The 19310-nt window shown below is 29.4% G+C and overlaps 2 protein-coding genes across 2 annotated transcripts in view; one reads left to right on the top strand and one right to left on the bottom strand.

Annotated features, from left to right (window-relative positions):
- The window catches only part of Miga (mitoguardin), a 31460-nt gene extending 17871 nt beyond the window's left edge, over positions 1-13589 (bottom strand). The window contains exons 1-7 of the mRNA XM_016070517.4: positions 13454-13589; positions 10571-10692; positions 8699-8793; positions 8451-8615; positions 5158-5246; positions 3118-3342; positions 2030-2148 (exon numbers count right to left, since the gene is read on the bottom strand). Coding sequence (XP_015926003.1) covers positions 2030-2148; positions 3118-3342; positions 5158-5246; positions 8451-8615; positions 8699-8793; positions 10571-10677 — 800 coding nt within the window. The 5' untranslated portion in view covers positions 10678-10692; positions 13454-13589. The remainder of the gene's footprint in view (positions 1-2029; positions 2149-3117; positions 3343-5157; positions 5247-8450; positions 8616-8698; positions 8794-10570; positions 10693-13453) is intronic.
- A 186-nt stretch (positions 13590-13775) lies between these two features.
- The window catches only part of LOC107453618 (cell polarity complex component crumbs), a 118566-nt gene continuing 113031 nt past the window's right edge, over positions 13776-19310 (top strand). Inside the window, exon 1 of the mRNA XM_016070499.3 lies at positions 13776-14122. Coding sequence (XP_015925985.1) covers positions 14083-14122 — 40 coding nt within the window. The 5' untranslated portion in view covers positions 13776-14082. The remainder of the gene's footprint in view (positions 14123-19310) is intronic.

Consider the following 19310-nt stretch of genomic DNA (forward strand, 5'->3'; position numbering starts at 1 on the left):
TGACCTTGCCATGCAGGTTAAGCTACTAGGAACTAAGTGCTTGGCTAGCCATAAACAGGTTTATTAATCAATAGTACTATTCAAGAATACTTTTATTTCATTCATGTTCGATTCTTTTAGCATAGTGGGGATACATCACCAGTGTCAGTAACTGAAACTGATGTTATGCACTTCAAAACAGTTAATACATTTTTCAGTTATTTTGTATTTCCAATTTAAACTTATATATTTATGTTTAAAAACATTTTTTTTTAAATAGATGTCTTTTTAATCATCTTGTAATGCAGAAATTATAACATTTTTTTAAAAAAATATTGTGAAAAAAAAAAGTTAATTTTTAAACAAATTTAGTATTTTTTTAAAAAAAATATTTTTTTTTTTAATATTGCATTATTTATCCTTATGCAAAAGCATAATTTATCAGTATTAAAAGCATATTTATATTTAAAGGATTAGGTATTCACTTTTGCTGTTCAATGAATTGTGGAGCCTCAAAATTATAAATCTTTTCCTATTATATTATATTATTTCCCATTAATAAGTTAAAGTAAATTGTATAAAAAATATCAAATACTTCTTGATACACGTAATTATTATGTGTACAATGGCTACACCTATAGAATTTTTACCTTTCACAAAAGTTCAAGGTTTTGGACACTTTAAGACAGTTTTATCCAGTTTAGGACTGTAAAACCGCCGTGTCCTGTCCAAAACTAGTTTAGAGCGTCCAAAACCCCAACCCGGGGTTAGAGTTCCCTTGCTGTCAAGCTAACCATGGGAAGTTTACCTCCCAATGCAACACAAATGTGAGTTAGTTCCATAAAAAAAGTCCTCCATGATGGTAAATTTCTCCTACTTGATCCAGAAGTTCCCTTGTCTTCTGGATTGAGTTCAAAATTATAAGGCTAAGCAGTTGAGCATTAGAAGTCATAAATCCAAAACTGGTGGGGCTATTCAACAATGGTTATAAAAAATAATAATAAGGTAGGTAGATATTTGACTTATGTCGTAGTAGAGCTACACAATGGGCTATTGGGGACAGTCTGGGAAACATGCCTGGTGATCCGAAGACATGCCATTGCATTTTTGATCCTCTGCAGAGGGGATGGCTTCTCTGCTTCGGTAGCCCAACGACCTGTGAGCGAAGTTGAGCACTTTATGTTAGAACAGTTTAACGAGGACCGATACTGTGCACTCTTGGTCCCTACGAAGTCTGATTAAAGTGTTCATTCACCCGCTTACTGACCGTAGCCATTGATGCTTGACTTCGATGTTCTACTCTGAACCATGCCTTTACGATCATTCCCTTGTGGGACAAAAAATAAATAAATAGAGCTGTATAGAGTACCTTAATAATCGTATAGGAATAGCTCCTTCTTCACTCTTTTTTATTGCTGTCTGGTAAAGAGTCAACTCTCTGAGATCTATACTTGTTTCTGTCTGATTAAAGTGTTCATTCACCCGCTTACTGACCGTAGCCATTGATGCTTGACTTCGATGTTCTACTCTGAACCATGCCTTTACGATCATTCCCTTGTGGGACAAAAAATAAATAAATAGAGCTGTATAGAGTACCTTAATAATTGTATAGGAATAGCTCCTTCTTCACTCTTTTTTATTGCTGTCTGGTAAAGAGTCAACTCTCTGAGATCTATACTTGTTTCTGTCTGATTAAAGTGTTCATTCACCCGCTTACTGACCGTAGCCATTGATGCTTGACCTCGATGTTCTACTCTGAACCATGCCTTTACGATCATTCCCTTGTGGGACAAAAAATAAATAAATAGAGCTGTATAGAGTACCTTAATAATCGTATAGGAATAGCTCCTTCTTCACTCTTTTTTATTGCTGTCTGGTAAAGAGTCAACTCTCTGAGATCTATACTTGTTTCTGTCTGATTAAAGTGTTCATTCACCCGCTTACTGACCATAGCCATTGATGCTTGACTTCGATGTTCTACTCTGAACCATGTCTTTACGATCATTCCCTTGTGGGACAAAAAATAAATAAATAGAGCTGTATAGAGTACCTTAATAATCGTATAGGAATAGCTCCTTCTTCACTCTTTTTTATTGCTGTCTGGTAAAGAGTCAACTCTCTGAGATCTATACTTGTTTCATACTCATCAAAATCGCCCAAATCTGCAATCTAGAAAAATAATTAGTGACTAAGTTTAAATATTCAAAAACATTCAGATTATAACAGATTAGATTAGAGGATGCGTTTAATTTCAATGAAATGTGCTGCACTAATTAAAATAGACAAGTGAATTTCTAAATAATATATATACAGTATAGAGCCCGTTATCAGGAAATCAGAAAACTGGAAAACCAAAAAACCGGAACGAAATTCGGTAAATTTTCCCGCCATTTAAAAAAAAATTTTTTTTTTTCCTCATAAGATGTTAGAATTTTTCCTTCTTTTTTGAACGATGTTTACCTTACCATCATTTTGGAAATAATCATTAGTGTATTACTTCATCGTTTTAAGATTATTTTCAAATATTTTTTTTTTAGTTGGGTTAGCAATAAAAAAAAGGCTTTTTGCAGCGATTCAGAAAACCGGAAAAATCAGTTATCCGGAATAGCGATGGTCCCGATCGTTCCGGATAATCGTTTCCCTACTGTATATATATATATATAAAATTATATGCAAACTACAATGTCTAATAAAATAGATTTAAGTAGAAACGTGAAATATGTTCTTGAAATTAAAAGACATTTATATCTCATGTTACTGCATATTATACAATAAAATAGATTTAACAAAGTGCACAGCCAAATCTCTTAGCAAAAAATTAGCACATTTTAAGTACATTTGAAGCACTCAAAAAAAATTTTTTAAGCATCATATACATTACCAAAATGCAAAATAATTTTCAAAAACTTTACATGATCATGATAAAACAATCTCATATACAAAAAGCGAAAATTAAGCACTTTTTAAAAATACCCAATGAAAAAAAGCACCTGTAAGGGCTTTTAAAAAACGAAAATAAGCACTTTTGAGCTTTTAAAAACACTATGTACCATGTAGAATTCCTACGTTTAATATTAAAAGAATATATAAATGTGGTAAATGGCAAAATGGATTTTAGTAGACAAAGTAAATTCTTACTTGATCTTGAGCGGAAACAAAACTATCAACATCGGATATGCTTTTAATAGTTTTCTTCTCAGACTCTGTGATGCGCTCGTGCCGAGAAGAGACAACTGATTGGGTTTCAGATTTAAAAAGTACAGAATTACTGTCCAAGAACAGGTGACTGCACGACTCCTGTAATTTATAGGCTTTCTCCAGGATCTTCTCAAGCATGTGAGTGAACTGCCCTTCCTCAGGATCCTGTGGAAAAAAATAACATTCATATGTTTATATATGTCAGGGTTGCCACTCAAATCAGGGGAAAAAAATTCCCTGTGTTTTCCCTACACATATTATACGCAACTTATTATGACGAAACACCCAATCACTGTGCTCTTGTGTGTTGACACTGTTAAACCCACAGTTTTGTTTATTCCGCAATTAAGTCAGATTCATAATGTTTAATTTTGTCCTCAAAATTAAATCAAACCATATGGATTTGATATAATAGTCTTACTATACCATTTGATATATGAGAGGTATTTCCTAGAAAATGAATATTTTCTTTTCATTTAAAAATATGCAGGGATGCCACTCAAATCTGGAATAATAATAAAAATTCCCCTTGTTTTCCCTCTATATATTATACACAATATATTAAGAGGAAACAACAATAACTGGGCTCTTGTGTGAACTATATTGGGTTAACTATAGTTATTAGTTTTAATTGCTGGAAAAACTTAAAGAAAAAAAGGTACAGCTGAATATACTTACATAATCCTATAATAAATTATATAGTTTAGTACAGTGGAAAATATCCCATAGATTATGCTTCAAGTGGACTTTATTTTTTTAAATGACAAAAATAAGAAACGAAGTTCCTTGTATTTTCCCAGTTCATAAAGGAAGAATCAAAATTCCATGCCATTTCAGGTGATTTTTAAATTCCCAGGTTTTCCCTGTGTAGTGTCAACTCTGGTATATATATATATATATAAAAAAATTAAAAAAAACTATTTATAAACCCCATAGCTACTTTTTCGACTACGTTATTATAATTTTTCTAGCTTGGTCAATAGTTTTTATATTCAAAGAATTAACCAGGATTTATATAAATTTGAAGTAAACTACTTGAGTGATATATTGTCAAAGTTTCAAACATATTTAATGATACATTTAATTTTTTTCCCTTCCCTACAATGTTGTCAAAATTTTGCCATAGTTGGACAAAATCAGGGATAAAAATGTGGTTTTTTTTCCCCCAAAAATAGAATGGGCATTAACAGTTTTTTCAATTTTTTAATCTAGCAGGTTAACATTAAAAAACATCAAAAATGTTTCAATAAATAGTAGTAGTTGATAAATGGTTTCTCCACCTTCTATAGAATGTGCTATAATTGCTAAAAAGTAGAGTTTATAAAAGAAGTATTTGTAGAACTACAGATGTTATTTCCCCCCCGTTCTTCTTAACTAGAGAAAAAAATGCATTATTTCAGAGAGGAAAACAAAACATAATATTACTCTATATGACTTGATTAATTTCTGTCAAAATTAAAATTCATGACAATCTAAATGAAACCTAAAAAAATTATCTAACAATTTCAGTATTTTAAATAAATTTTTTAATCTCAAAGATAAAAAATTTTAAAATATTAAAAGAATTGTATTCATAAAGTATTTAGATGTCATAATGAAATATGTTTTAAAGGAGATTTAAAATTACAGATAAAATTAAATGCAATTTTTTTCAATAGATGAATTAGTAGAATTATTAATAAAATAGAAAAATAAAGTATTTATTATAAATCATTGAAGTTATTCCATAATTAACAGAACTTAATGTGATATTCACTATTTGGAATTTGTCAGTTTTTTCTATTTTTGTTTTGGTTTTTTGGCCATAGTAAAACCTAGTATAATTATTAATAAAATAGATTAATAAATATTTTTTATATATCATTGGAGTTATTCCATAATTAACAGAACTTTCGCTATTTGGAATTTGTCAGTTATTTCCATTTTTGTCTTGGTTTTCACCATGGCCAAAAATCCAACCTTGCTTTATCATTTACTTACAGTCAAGGCTAAGACATCACCAGGAGGTGGTCGATAAGCAGCTAAAGCATCTTCCCAATAAGCTATGCCAGTTTCAAGGGCTTCCATGCCTAAATTTAAAAAATACTATTGGAACTATAAATTTTTTTCTTGCTGTAAAAATTTTATAAAAACAAAACTAGATTCATATAAAATATTTATAGCAATAATAAAGCAAAATATTTATCCCTAAATTTTAATTTATTTACAATAATACTCAATTAAAGAATTATTCAAAGAAGAATTAAAAGAATTTATAATTCATATTTTATATTACTCACTATTTTTTATCAAAGCAAAAATTGAGGACTTTATTTGAAAAAATTTAAAGACCTTAAAAATAGTTAGGGTTGGGAGAAAACCGGTTCATTCTGTCCAAATTGGTTTTTTGTTTTGTTGGTTTATTTAACAGAAAAGATTAAATATCACATTATGGTCAAAATTAAAAGTAAGTAAACCATTAAAAAAATTTATATCACATTTTTTTAACAGTTAATTAATCTTTTAATAAAGAATACAGAAATATTCGTTTTCGCTCATAAATAAGTGAACATGGTTGAAAATAATATAACAAGTAAAGGTCTTGAATATTTATTACAACTCCATTTCACAAGCAAATAAACATTTAATAACTAATTGCTTTTATTTAGTTTAATATAATGTAATATTTTTTATAAAAGTTTCAGTTAATTTAATAGTGAATAACTTTTTTATAGTAGTGCATGTATGCAAAAGTTATTCTTATTTCTTAATAATATCGTATGAAAATATCGAGATTAAAAAAACAGAGCAATAACTGTTAAAAAGTCAATCGAAAAACCAGTGCTAGTGTTGCGTCAAAAAATTACAAATAAATGTATGAATTTAATTTTGTGTTTTGTAATAATAACGTATATATATTATACAAGGATTTATACAAAAACATAAAGAGTTAGCAATAATAGCCAATAAAATAAGTGAAACACTGCATGGATTTAAGATGTTATTGGAGCTCATCAAAATGTGATTACTCAAACGCACATTTCAAATTTTACTGCTTGTAATAATATTAGAATAGTAACAACCATGAGAAAATTAATTGAATTAACTGAAATTTTTTTTAAAAAAAAATCAAAACACGGCTTTAAGATGGTATAGAGTGCATTTAAAAGTAGTTACTGAAATACAAAATTTCTATGCCGTGATATCACATTAAAAATACATTTGATCTATTTCGTGGCTAAATAAAAAAAAAAAGAGGGCAAATATGTCAAATTGAATAAATATTTCTGTTACAAATCATAATTTGCAACAAAACTGCTGTTTGCTAAAATATAAATAAAAAAATAATGAGAAATAACCAATTTTTGCTAGAAAACGCTCTTTTAAATATTAGCCATTTTGGAATCACTTTTTAGTTTATAAATTTTATACTCACGTGTTTGCCTCAGTAGTTCACTAATTTCAACCAAAGTAATAGAATTTTTTTCTTTTATTCTCGAAGTTTATCCGAAACTACCTTTTTCCCTAACAAATATGCATAAAAATAGTTGTTATCGCAGGAGAATGAGAGCTTAGGAAGAAAAAAAGGGATGCTGTTCTTGATAACAAGACTTTGTGTAAATAATGAAATATAAATATTAGATCAGAACTTCAAGAACATTTTATGGGAATAAAAATTTATTGAATCACGGAAGTTTGCAAATTCAACAGTTTTGAGATTCACAGAATTCTGTGAATTAGTGGAAGAATCATATGCCTGTTTTCAGAGCCTTTAATTTTCAAAATAAAAATTAAGCAGCTTTTAAGGATTTTTAAGGACCATAGCAACCCTATAAGTGCCAAGAATAGATTATTAGTTATTTAAGTCCTACAGTTAAAGTTATTTAATGTCCTTAAAAGAAATAATGTTTAAAAATCACTCATGTTAAAATTTTTACTGAAACTAAACGAGCACTCAAACATCAAACCTAAGTCAAGAATCAAGATATTGCTCTACAGAAGGCAAAAGTTTTGATTTTTCTTTACCTCATATCATTCATAAATGTATTTCATGTAATGACCTGGTAAGTTTTGGATAGAGAGCACTTATAAATCTTACAGGGAGGGCAGCCCAAACTCTATGTATAGTTTGTCTATGGTAAGAACTCTCCCTGCCACAAAGTCTAAAGCCATGGAAACAAAAAAGCACATTTCTGGAAGGCAGCTTCACTTCACTCTCGGGCTAACACAGTAGACTAAAGAAAAATATTTCCTTTCATTTGCGGACCTGAGCCAAAACCTGTGACAAACAGTGACCTCACAACCCTACTTGAAAAAGTTATACCTCTATACCATAATCACTGCCACAGGTCCATAGGAATGGCTAGGGGAGTTCTCACTTTAATGAACTGTATGCATACCTGCCAGCATTAGAGAAATAAAATAACGCAGATTTTACTAGCGACATTTATTAGGCTATGAGTTAGGTTTTGATACATCATGCATAATCAGGTAAGTTAAAAAGAGGAACTCATAATTGGAAAGCACTTACATTTAGTTAGTAAAAAATATGTATATAAATTTTAATCAAAAGAATATTTTTGTTAAACCATTATTTATAATCACTTAAACTAGTTTATTTTATAACCATGGTTGAACAGCTGACCGAAATTAGGGTTTACAGCTACTAATGTTCAACTCCGCAGCCTTGAAATTTTGAACCCAATCCAGAAGAAAAGGGAAATTTTGGATCAAGTATTGGGAGAAATTTGCCTTTGTGGAGAATTTTTTGATGGAACTAACTCGCTTTTGGATTACATGGTGAGGAAAACCACCAAGACCTCCCATGTTTAGCCTGACCGCAAGGGGATTCTAATCCATGATCCGTTTACCACTGAGGATATTTTTGGTCAGCACTATGGTCGGTGCGACCTGGGTGTGGAATTCGTATCGACTAGACGTCGCTGGGATTCGAACCTGGTTCACCTCATTGGATGGCAAACGCTCTATCCCCCCCACCACCACTCAACATACTGCAGTAATGACAATAGCACCATCTGTTATGGCATAAGAGAATTATTTTTGCCATCAGCGGATATTTTATCCCCAAAAAAAAATTCTGTTTTAAATTCTTCAATAAATACGAAGAAATTTGAGAATATACGAGTAAACACGAGATAGTCGTAAATACAAGAGTCTTTGTTAAAAAACAGGAGACTTAGCAGGTATGTATATGAATAAACTTAATCTAACAGTCATAAATACCTAACTGTTATAAAAATATTAAATAATTTGAGGCAAAATCATTCATTTACCCATAGTTCCAAGTTGTTGAGGAGTTAAGACTGCTGATGTAACAGTATCGCCAGCTAAGCTGGCAGTGAGAAGAGAATGAATAGACTGTCTATCACTGCATATGGATCCTTGTCTATGGTGTCTATACAATGCTAAATTTGGGTTACCCCTGCCACTCAGAACATCTAAAATATATTTTACAAACAGTCAATTAATAAACGAAGAACAGTGTACTAATTTTGATGTGAGTTAGTTTTTAAATAAATACCTCCATTTGCATTTGTCCCAGAGTTGCTTTGTTTGACTTTGTTACTATCAGGGTGATCTATAGATTTTGGTCTTCTTTTTCTTCGGCGCAACAACCTTTAATAGGAATTAGTGAACATCAATATTAATAACTAATCAGTGAAATAATGATTAATCCATTAAAACTGTAGAGTTCTACACTTCTACTTAAAAAATCCGCCCAATTACATACCTGCCAACATTGGAGAAATAAAATAACGAGGATTTTACTAGCGACATTTATTACGCTGTGAGTTAGGTTTTGATACATCATGCATAATCAGGTAAGTTAAAAAGAGGAACTCATAATTGGAAATCATATATAAGCACTTAAAGTTAATGAAGTAAAAAATTATTTTATAAACCATTTATAAACCATTATTTATAATTACCTACTTAAACTATAAACATTCAACATACTGGTAATAGCATCATCTGTAGAGGAATAAGAGAAGTATTTTTGCCATCAGTGGAAATTTTATCACCAGAAATGTTTTTTAAAAATTTCTTTAACAAATACGGAGAAATTTGAGAATATATGGGTAACCAGGAGATATTCATAAAATAGAGGAGCCTTCATTATAAAACTGGAGACTTGGCAGGTATGTAATTATAAAGATGAAGCAAAAACTGATAAAAAATAATAATAAACTAACAAAGTGAAAGTAGTGATCATGAAAAATAGGAAAGCAGCTTTTGGCATGGAGAGAAGGGAAAATTGTAGCTGATTGTTTTTTAGTACTAAATTATCAATATCAATTATTAAAATTAATTTATTTTTTAAATGCATTAATTTATTTTCAATCACCATCATTTCAACTTTTTTTACAATTTCCTCTTTTGATAAAAATAATGAAACAATAAGTCTATCTGACATTCAATACATCAATCAAGACTTTTCGTACTTAGCACTATTTAGTTCGTTTGGGGTTAAATAGAATTGAAGCTTAATATGGATATATATTACTGTAGAAAATTCAAGGTAAAAAAAATTAAAATATTATGAGCCTGAAATAATTAAGTACCGATTTTAAGTAGTATAAGTTTAAAATATTATGTACCCGAAGTAATTAATAAGTAACGAAAATTAAACAAAATTATAAACTACTCAGGCATCATGAAAAAAAGAATGACGAATTTGAAAATAAGTAAAAGTAAAGGTCTACACAGCAATACAAATTTCCATTATTGATTTCAAATTATTTGAGAATTATTAGGAAAAAATGACTTTTCATTCACTTATAATTTGAATTTTTTTAAGAAATTAAAAAGCAGTATCAATGCTTTAGAGATAAATTTTATCATGTAAGTTTTATCATGTATTCCAGATTTGGGTTGCCACTCAAATCTGGAAAAAAAATTCCCTGTACTTATTATACACAATATATTACGAAGAAACAAAACAATTACTGTGCTTTTGTACGTGCTGTACTGGGCTAGCTATACTTGTTACAATTGTTGAAAAAGAACAGCTGAACATACTTAAAACAAATAGTGCTATAGTAAATGAACTTAGTTTAATTTAGCTGAAATATCATCCTTGAATAGCACATTGATTGTTCTTTGAGTGGTTATCATTTTTTAAAAGACAAAAATAAGAAACAAAATTTCCTGTATTTTCCCAGTTTCTAAAGAAAATCTCAAAATTCCCTGCATTTTCCCTGTTATATTAGGTAATTTTAAAATTCCCTGCATTTTTCAGGTTTTCCCTATTCTCCCTCTAGAGTGGCAACTCTTAATATGTTATTCAGGACAACCCTCAATATTTACTCATTCCCCCCCTCCGAGAAATTTTAAAGGTTAAAAAAAGCACACACACAATTCTAAATCATATTTTAGGAAAATAAACTGATACCTGGCCACAAATGACAATAGAGATACTCCAACAGTGACAGATATAATTGTAATTTTGACTTGCATTGAGGTAGAAAACGGAAATCTAGCGGTTGGGAGCAGATCCATGATAAGTCAAAACACCTAAACAAAATAATCATTACAAACATGTTAAAATTTTCAAAATATAAACAATACATGGTTATTATAAAATTTTCAGAAGAAACATAACGAATAGCATTCATATTTTCTGCAATTTGGGGTATATTTTCAGATTTAGTAATAGAAATTATGCAACTTGGTGTGCAACAAAATAATCATTAGAGACAACAATGCAAACATGTTAGAATTTCAAAATATAAACATTACATGATTATTACAGTGAAAACTCACTACTACAATATCCAATACAACAATAACTACCCCTAATACGATAATGTTTCATGGTCCCGACAAACTTGCATATGAATTAATGTTATTCTCCTCGCAATATTAAGATATCTTTTGAAACAATAAATCCCTGTAAAACAATTTTCTTTCCAACTTTCAACCTTATTTTCTCAATTTATTATTGGTTTTCAAATAATGTAAAAAACCTTATTTTATCATCCCTTGCCATATTTTCTGTCAAGAGAAGACTCACTGCTGACCTCCCCCCCCACAAGCTTCCATACTTAGAATTGCCTCCCTCATCTCTTAAGAAGTCGCAGATGTAACATGCCAAACTGATTTCATTTCCTTCATATTAAAAGCTGATCATGAGTCACAAATGAACAATATCAGATTAACACCTGAAAGATAATTTTTTCCATAGAGGGTGGAGCACCATTCACAAGCAAAAATCCTTTTCGTACTTTGAACTCAATGCATACTTAGTTGGTAGACTTAACAGTCAGAAGAATGAATAAACAAACAAAAATAACATATTATTTTCAATAAATACGGTTTTCAAGTATGTTTGCGATCTTATTTTATTTAAATTGTTTTTAATATTTAACCATAATTAACCAATCTGCAAATTAATATATACTTTTATAGTTAACATAAATAACATTAAAATTAAAAAAAAAAATCTCATTGTATACCCAAAGTATGCAGGCCCTCGTTATAACAATATATTCCTCTACAACAATATATTTATTTGGTGCCAAAAATATTGTTGTAGCGAGGTTCTATTGAATAAAATTTTGAAATTTTCAGAAGGAACGTAAAGAATAGCATCCATATTTTCTGCAATTTTTCGAATATTTTCAGATTCAGCAAATAGAAATTTTGAAACTTGGTGTACAACAACAAAAGCTAACTGAGGTAACACACACCACCCAAATATTGACTAACACCAAGTCTAATTTTAAGGATTGTGTTTTCAGAGTAAGTGTAAAGAACAACAATCTTGAGCTCTTCACTTCCGGTTAGAAAGTATACAGCTGGTACAGTTCATTCTGCGATACAATATTTTCAAACAGATAATTTTGTTTTTAATAAAAGAAATAAATTATATAATTTCTGAGGCCAACTAACTACATAGCTACTCATCATTAAAAAAAAATTTAATATTTTTTCAAATGCCCTTTAAACTACATTTTTAGAATTAGTTTTGTTCTGAATTCAATAATGTGATTAACATAATTAATCAGTCACGCAAACTTTTATTAAAGAAAATTTATAATGCAAAACAATTTAATGTAAATTTCATATTATTCAGTATTTTATCATGATTTGATAAATAATTAATTTTCATATTTAAATCATTATTTTGTAGCATTAAAATAAAACTGCTAACAAAATATTTTATAAAAACAAAAATAGTCTTTTGGGAAGAATTTAAAAAATACTATTTTTAATGTTTTGTTATAATACTTATATATGCTTATTTTATTCATAATTTGTAAACTAATTTATTAAGGGGATAAAAATAAAAGACGAAGCTATTCCAACCTATACTCTGCATCTATTCAGTTTACACAAATAACATTAAGAAAGCTCAAATTGTTGTTTAAAAAGGAGATTTTTCCTTATGTTAAAGCAAGAAATTATTAATTAAAGGTAAAACATATTTATTTACACAGCCAATAAACATATATTGTTATGCAGCCAAATGGTCTGCTTTCAAATATTCTTAGAATGTTCCTCTTGAATCATGCAGTTCAATAGATTCTTTTTTATTCTTAAGACTTCTCTTTAATAATTAAATTTTAAAATATTTCGTAAGGGGCCCGGAAAATTTGGTTGGCCTGAATTAGTCTTGATCGTTCCCCGAATATTTTATCAGCCAAATAAAAAATAATGATTGATATAAGAGCAGATTTCGATAATAAATTTTATAAAAAAACTCAAAAAAACCTAGCATTTGAGCCTAGGTTTTATTGAGTGGTTACTTTTCTTTTCTTAAAAAAAAAACCCACCAAGTTCTTTTTTAGGTTTGTGGGTGGGTCCGAACTCCTGATTTTAGGAGCAATGTAAAAGCTAACATTAACTTAGAATTTATTCAATTTTATTGCATATGATCTCGATATTTTAAATAACTTGTCAATTTTTGAACACATGTTATGTATCTGGGATTGAGCCAGAATATGCGTACCGGTTGCAAATAAAAAAAAATTTCTATTTGTAACAAATTTCTAGTACTAAATATGTCCTTTTTCAAATCTAGCATATTATACAGTGAAGATTGAATCATATGGAATAAATGAAACTATTAAATATATGTCATGCAATTGGATCTCTTCAATGCTGATTATATTATTACAGGATTATCCAACATGAATAATAACATATAACTTGTTTAAAATTATTTCATTTGACTTGAATTGTAAATAAAGTGACGAAACTTATTAAAGTATTATTTATGTAAAATTAATCGGAAAATCAGTTACACAGAACAATTAAATTGCTTTATAATTACTTCTTATGATTTATTATTTTATAACTATATGAATTCAACTTAATTTTATTCGATTATTTTTTAAATTAATATTTCTTTTGCCCTTCACTTTCGCATGCCTCTGCCGCATTTCAAACTTTGTTTATTTTGTTGCGAGAGCAACCGATACAGTTACAGTTTTCGTAGAGATTCCTAATCAGACAGCCACCGTGGATTCAAAAAAGGGGGGAAAGCAATAGAAATATCCCTCTCCATTTACTACTGCTATCTAGCGTGTTTTAGAAGAACTGTAAACACTCCGCCCCTTATTTTATTGGCTCAACAAGAACCAATTAAAAGTCTCGAACTTAAACTCTTTTCACCTCCATCATTACCTGAATTCAATCTGTTTCGAACTTCGTTTACTTGCTGTCAAAGCAACCGAGAGGGGGATTGGAAGTGCGGAAAGTGACAGATGTTGTCTTAACATTGATCTTTTTACAAAAACAAGCTTAATTTCATCAATTAGAATATCATTATCCGTCCACTATTTCGTATAAAGAATATTTTAATCGTGTTTTACTATTTTCGACGTGGATATTTTACATTATGTGAAAAAGAGCAAACTTTTTTGTGTGTATTATGAAAGTGGGATAGTGTTTACGAACGTAATGAAGAACCTTAGGAATATATCGCAGGTATCCAGCACAGGTAAGATATAGTTAATTCAATAATGTTGGATATTACACAGTGCTGCTTTAGTTAGTTTTTTTTTCTTCAGATTTTGAAATTTAATTTAAACTTATCTAATTGATATTCAGTTTAATAACAGAATATATTTTAAATACATTATGAAAGACAAATTAGGTTTATTTCATTCACAACAAGTTGTTCTGATTTAAGAGCGGTGGCTTTTTAGTTGGTTTTCTTTTCTTATTTCGTTAAGTTTTATGATGCTATCACTTTTAGATATTTTGAATTTATTCAATTTAAAGTTGTTTTGGGATAAAAAAAAAAATTATATTGACTTATTGAAAGAATAAAAATTGACTGACCTTGAATTCATAACAAAGCAAATGGTATCCGCATAAATGATGGAATTTTTGTTTTAATTTATAAAGTTTGCATTTAAATATCGTATTAATATTTTGAATTTTCTTTCTAAAATTGTTAATCTATTTTAGTTGAATTAGTTATTATTGTGTAATTATTTTTCAATGAAGTTTCAATTCAATAATTTTTAAGATTTGATAAAACTTTGATACCATTGAATTTAATTGTTTTCATTTTAAAAATTGTTATGATAATTTAATATACAATAATATTAATTATTATTACATGTATAATATTTTAAATATTAGGTTTTATAAATTAAAGTACCAAATGTAAATTTATACATTTTTTAAAAAATATTAATTCAAATTCTATCCACCTGAAATATAGAGGTACTTTATATACCGAATGTAAATTTAAATAATTTTTTTATTAAACATTAATTTCAATTCTATCTATCTGAAATATAGAGGTACTTTTATTTAATTCCATCTCTTTATATTTACTATATATAAGAAATGTTTAAAGCTATAAATCATAGGTTTTGTTGAAGGTGTCATGAACTCAATCATGAAAGTGTTGTTGTAGCTGTTATCTCCCTTTCCTTTATTTAAATAATCTTTTTAAAATATTGTGAATTATTTTCTCACTTATAAATTAAAGCTGATTCTTTGCTATATCTTATGTTTTTAAGTAGCTTCAATTTATATAAGTTGAATATACATTGTAAACAAGGAGAAAAAATATGGTCATATTTCTTAAAGAGAAGAAGAAATATTAATAATAAATAAAATGGTTTTTAAAAAATTAATAAGCCAGAACGCAAAATTAGGAAAAGATATCTCTTAAGAACAATCACTACCTCAATGGCCCTGGATAACAAAATATAATCTTATCATCAGCTCACACAATTATATCTGCATAAAAAGAGTGCTTTCTATCAATATTGTTTTAATATAGCCATAATATATATATGGAGAGAGATTGTTTCTGATAAGAGTATTATAAAATATATGAAAATTAATATTGCTGTATATTTTTCGTTTTTAGCCAGTTTCTGCTTTAAAAGTTTTATGAGTTTCAACTTAAACCAGTTTGTAATATATATCAGTTATGCTGTTTTTTCACACTTATTTTTTCTCCCTAGAGCTATAGTTGAGGTTTACAAACATAATTGTTAATAAAACAAAGTTATACATTTATTATCATGTCGCTAATAATACTATCGGCCTATAATTTGAAATTAGTATATGTGTATAAATCATTTATTTTAGCTTGATATTATATAGTTGATGTAACTATAAATTTCTTTATAAAACATCAAAAATAATAGCCCAAAAATTTAAATTAAAAGTTTTTGATCAAATTGTATTAGGGAGAAAGACTTACTCCTTAGAAGTATGATTTTAACAAATTATTGCTGATATTTAATAACATTGTCTCTACTAAGAAAAAAAATGAAAAGCAAATACTTTTATTTTAATTAAACAATGATTGTTACAACTTTACTTATTAATGTTAAATAATAACTGGGTGGAAAAACTAGATACCATTTTCTAAAGAAAATTTACACCCATATGAGGCAAAAGCTATAGTTCTACAATGATAAAAGTAAAAACTGCATTAAAACAAAATTAAAGATTCAGATTTTTGGTATATTATTATTAAAATTTATTAGTAAAAATTTTAAGCAAATTTTTTTGAGCAAGAAATTGCAAACTTGATACTTTTTAGTATTTCTCAGTATTGCAACAATGGTATTGTATTTTATATCTTGTCAATGCTTGTGTGGTTTAATCTACATGATTTAAATAAGTAGACGAAATTTAGGTTCTCTTCAGTAGTTTCTAGGCTCCATTGTAATGCATAATTGTTACATTTGTTGAGATAAGTTTGAAAAAAAGTAATAAAGTGTAGAATAAAGAGAAAAAGCTTAGACTTTAGGAATCAATTATATACTCTATACTGCTTGATACATATTAAAATTTCAGGGAAGGAGATTTAACAAATTTTATCTCAGTGAAATAGAAATTTTTTTTATTAAAAGTAAAATTACTACAAATTAAAATTTTTTACTTTTATTAAAAGTAAAAAAATGTAGTAAAATTACTACATTTTTTTTAATAAAATTGCTGGATTTTTTTGAGGCAGAAATTCAAAAATTCCCTTGAATTTTTAGTAACAGATTCAAATTTCAAACGTTTTATTTAAAGTTCTGCTTGTTCAAAAGCCTTCCCGTATAGACTTGTGTTCTAAAACCCAAAAGTCTGTAAATCCTCTGTCCGCTTCATGTGATATGTATTTAACAAAGGATATGTATTTTCGTATCCTACCAATTTCTTTTTACTATGGAACAGCTGCTGTAAGTAGCAGATCAATTCATCCGACTATGTCACGTGTTTAATACCGACAGTATTGTATGGCCACCGAAGTGCTACACCTTTATTCTTTTAAGAGGGTCTTCCTTAAACTGTTTTAACCCCCTTGAAAGTTTTTCTTTCATAGAAGGAAAATTCGTTTTTACTGTAAACAGCTGTCTTTATTTTCTGAAATTGCTATCTTATCTATATATTAGGACTACAGGTTCATTTTTAACTGGGGTAATGAAAATTTTTGAAGTTAAAAACAAAAAAAACTGAGTTCTGTCTGGAAGAAATTTGGGTGGTCGGTTTACGAACCATTCACGGCAGTATTTGTTTTAAAAACTCAATATGTTTTATTACAGACAGTTTATAAAATTTTCCTTGAAAAACAGGCTGATGTTGTCACTGAGACACTTTATTATTCTGGCAGAACCTGATTCTACACTAATTTTAAATTCACGAAATCATGAGCAGAATTTTTTCAATCATAGTAAGTCTTTGATTTGCATTTTCTGGATTTTCTTTTCAACTTTTTTATGACGCAAAAAGTTTTTTTTTTACATAAATTACAGGAAAACAGATATTCATCAAACAATTTAAAGAGACAAGTAACGTTATTACGTTTCAAAAAAAAAAAAAAAAAGAAAAAATATATATTTGCAGAATCTCTCCGCCTCCACCTCTTCAACGTCCCTCAGTGGACTGATTATTAAGACAAGGTTCCCAGCAGATAACCGAAGTCAGGCATCACTGGCTGCGGTCAGTGTGCAGGTGTGTGACCACTTGGATCAGTCTGCGTAGGGCCCGAGGATGCGCGGTATCTGTCCTTGTTAAACTGTTCTATCGTAAAGTGCCCAACTTCGCGCACAGATCGTCGGGGTACCGAAGCTGGGGAGTCCCCCACTCTGCAGAGGATCAAAATTGCGATGGCATGTCTTCGGATCATCCTCGGGGATATTTCCCTGACCGTTGCCAATAGCCCGTTTTGCATCGTGCTTACTAGCACTGGGCGATAAACCGACGCATCGGTAAATATCAATTCGGTGCAATCATCGCCGATCCGATGTCTCGATTGTCAACTTTTCGAAGCATTGGAAATAGTGATTTACTGATATGTGTACGATATTTCCCGATGTATCATTGGCATCGATGTTTGCACACGCGATGTTGAGCATTGTTCTCAATAGTACATCGATGTCTGCAAGAGTATTTTCCTCCTTAAGTGTGCAGTGATAGCTGTGGCGATGATCGTTATTATCTTTCCCCGTCTTTCTTACATCGTGGCGCATCATTTTGCTGGGCGATGCCAAAATCTTAACGTTGCCCAGTCCTAATGCCTACGTATATTTGTTAATTTATTGACTTAGAAAAGTTGTAGTAATGTGCTTGAACGATTTTGCACCTCTGCGTTTATTGACACTCCAAGCATTTTGGTCCCTTGACGTCTTTTTTTATTGTCCCTTACGGACTACATGACAAAAACGTGCTTTGATTTAAAAGTCCCGCAAAAATCAATAGCAGCGTCTACCGCCTTAGGAATGAATGTATTAATCGATAAAGTGTATCCAGTAGGAGTAAGATGCCAGAAATACACATGGGGCTTATTTTTCCCGGAAAAAGTTGAGTTTTAACAGTACAATGTTTCCATTTGGAATCGGACGTGGCTGGAAAGTCTTGAAAAGTACTCCGGTCTATTTGAAATACAGTTGGACCTCGATTTAACGAATTGATTGGGAACGTTAAATCCGTTCATTGTATCGAATATCAATTTTTGTTAAGAGTATGGTATAAAAATATCAATGTAAAATACCCTTATGTATGCAGATATAAAATAAGTTATTGTTTACTACAAGCTTAAAAATTATAAGTTAGGGTATAAACTTTGAAATGATTTTAATTCTTTAACGCTACTTGCTTTTAAAGCTTAATAATACATAATACATACATATAATTACACACTTGGATTAGGGTGTGAAATAATGTTAATTTTTTTTATTTAAATAAACAAGGTGGCAGAATGAAAAAAAATTTTGCCTACGGATGAATTTCTTTTAGTTTTATTCTGTCAAAACTGCATTAGAAAATAAAACTCTCCTATTAATACAGGGGTCTGATCAGACATTTTGTGAGAGGTCGTGTTTTTGTAAAATTGTGAAAAAACTGCTCTTAATTTGTGAATATAAAATAAGCATAAAGTCAGATTCTTTCAACCAGGGTCCTGTTTTGTGAATTTGTGCGAATAGGGTCCTGTTATTGCAATAATTGCTGAAAACCTTTTCAAGAAGTTTTTAAATTGTAAATCGATACAAGATTCTGCTCAACAATTGCTGCTACTTAATTAGAGATGCAACATACAAATATTTGGTATTTAACTTATACTGCTCAACGCGGAATATTCATTTCGGACGAATAATGGAAACAAAATCACTCACATTTTAAATAATTTCAATTGACATATTTTAAGTAACACAACTTAGTTATGT

Source organism: Parasteatoda tepidariorum, chromosome 8 (assembly GCF_982258835.1).
Source record: "Parasteatoda tepidariorum strain Cologne lab strain chromosome 8, Ptep-v5.0, whole genome shotgun sequence".
Classification (NCBI taxonomy): domain Eukaryota; kingdom Metazoa; phylum Arthropoda; class Arachnida; order Araneae; family Theridiidae; genus Parasteatoda; species Parasteatoda tepidariorum.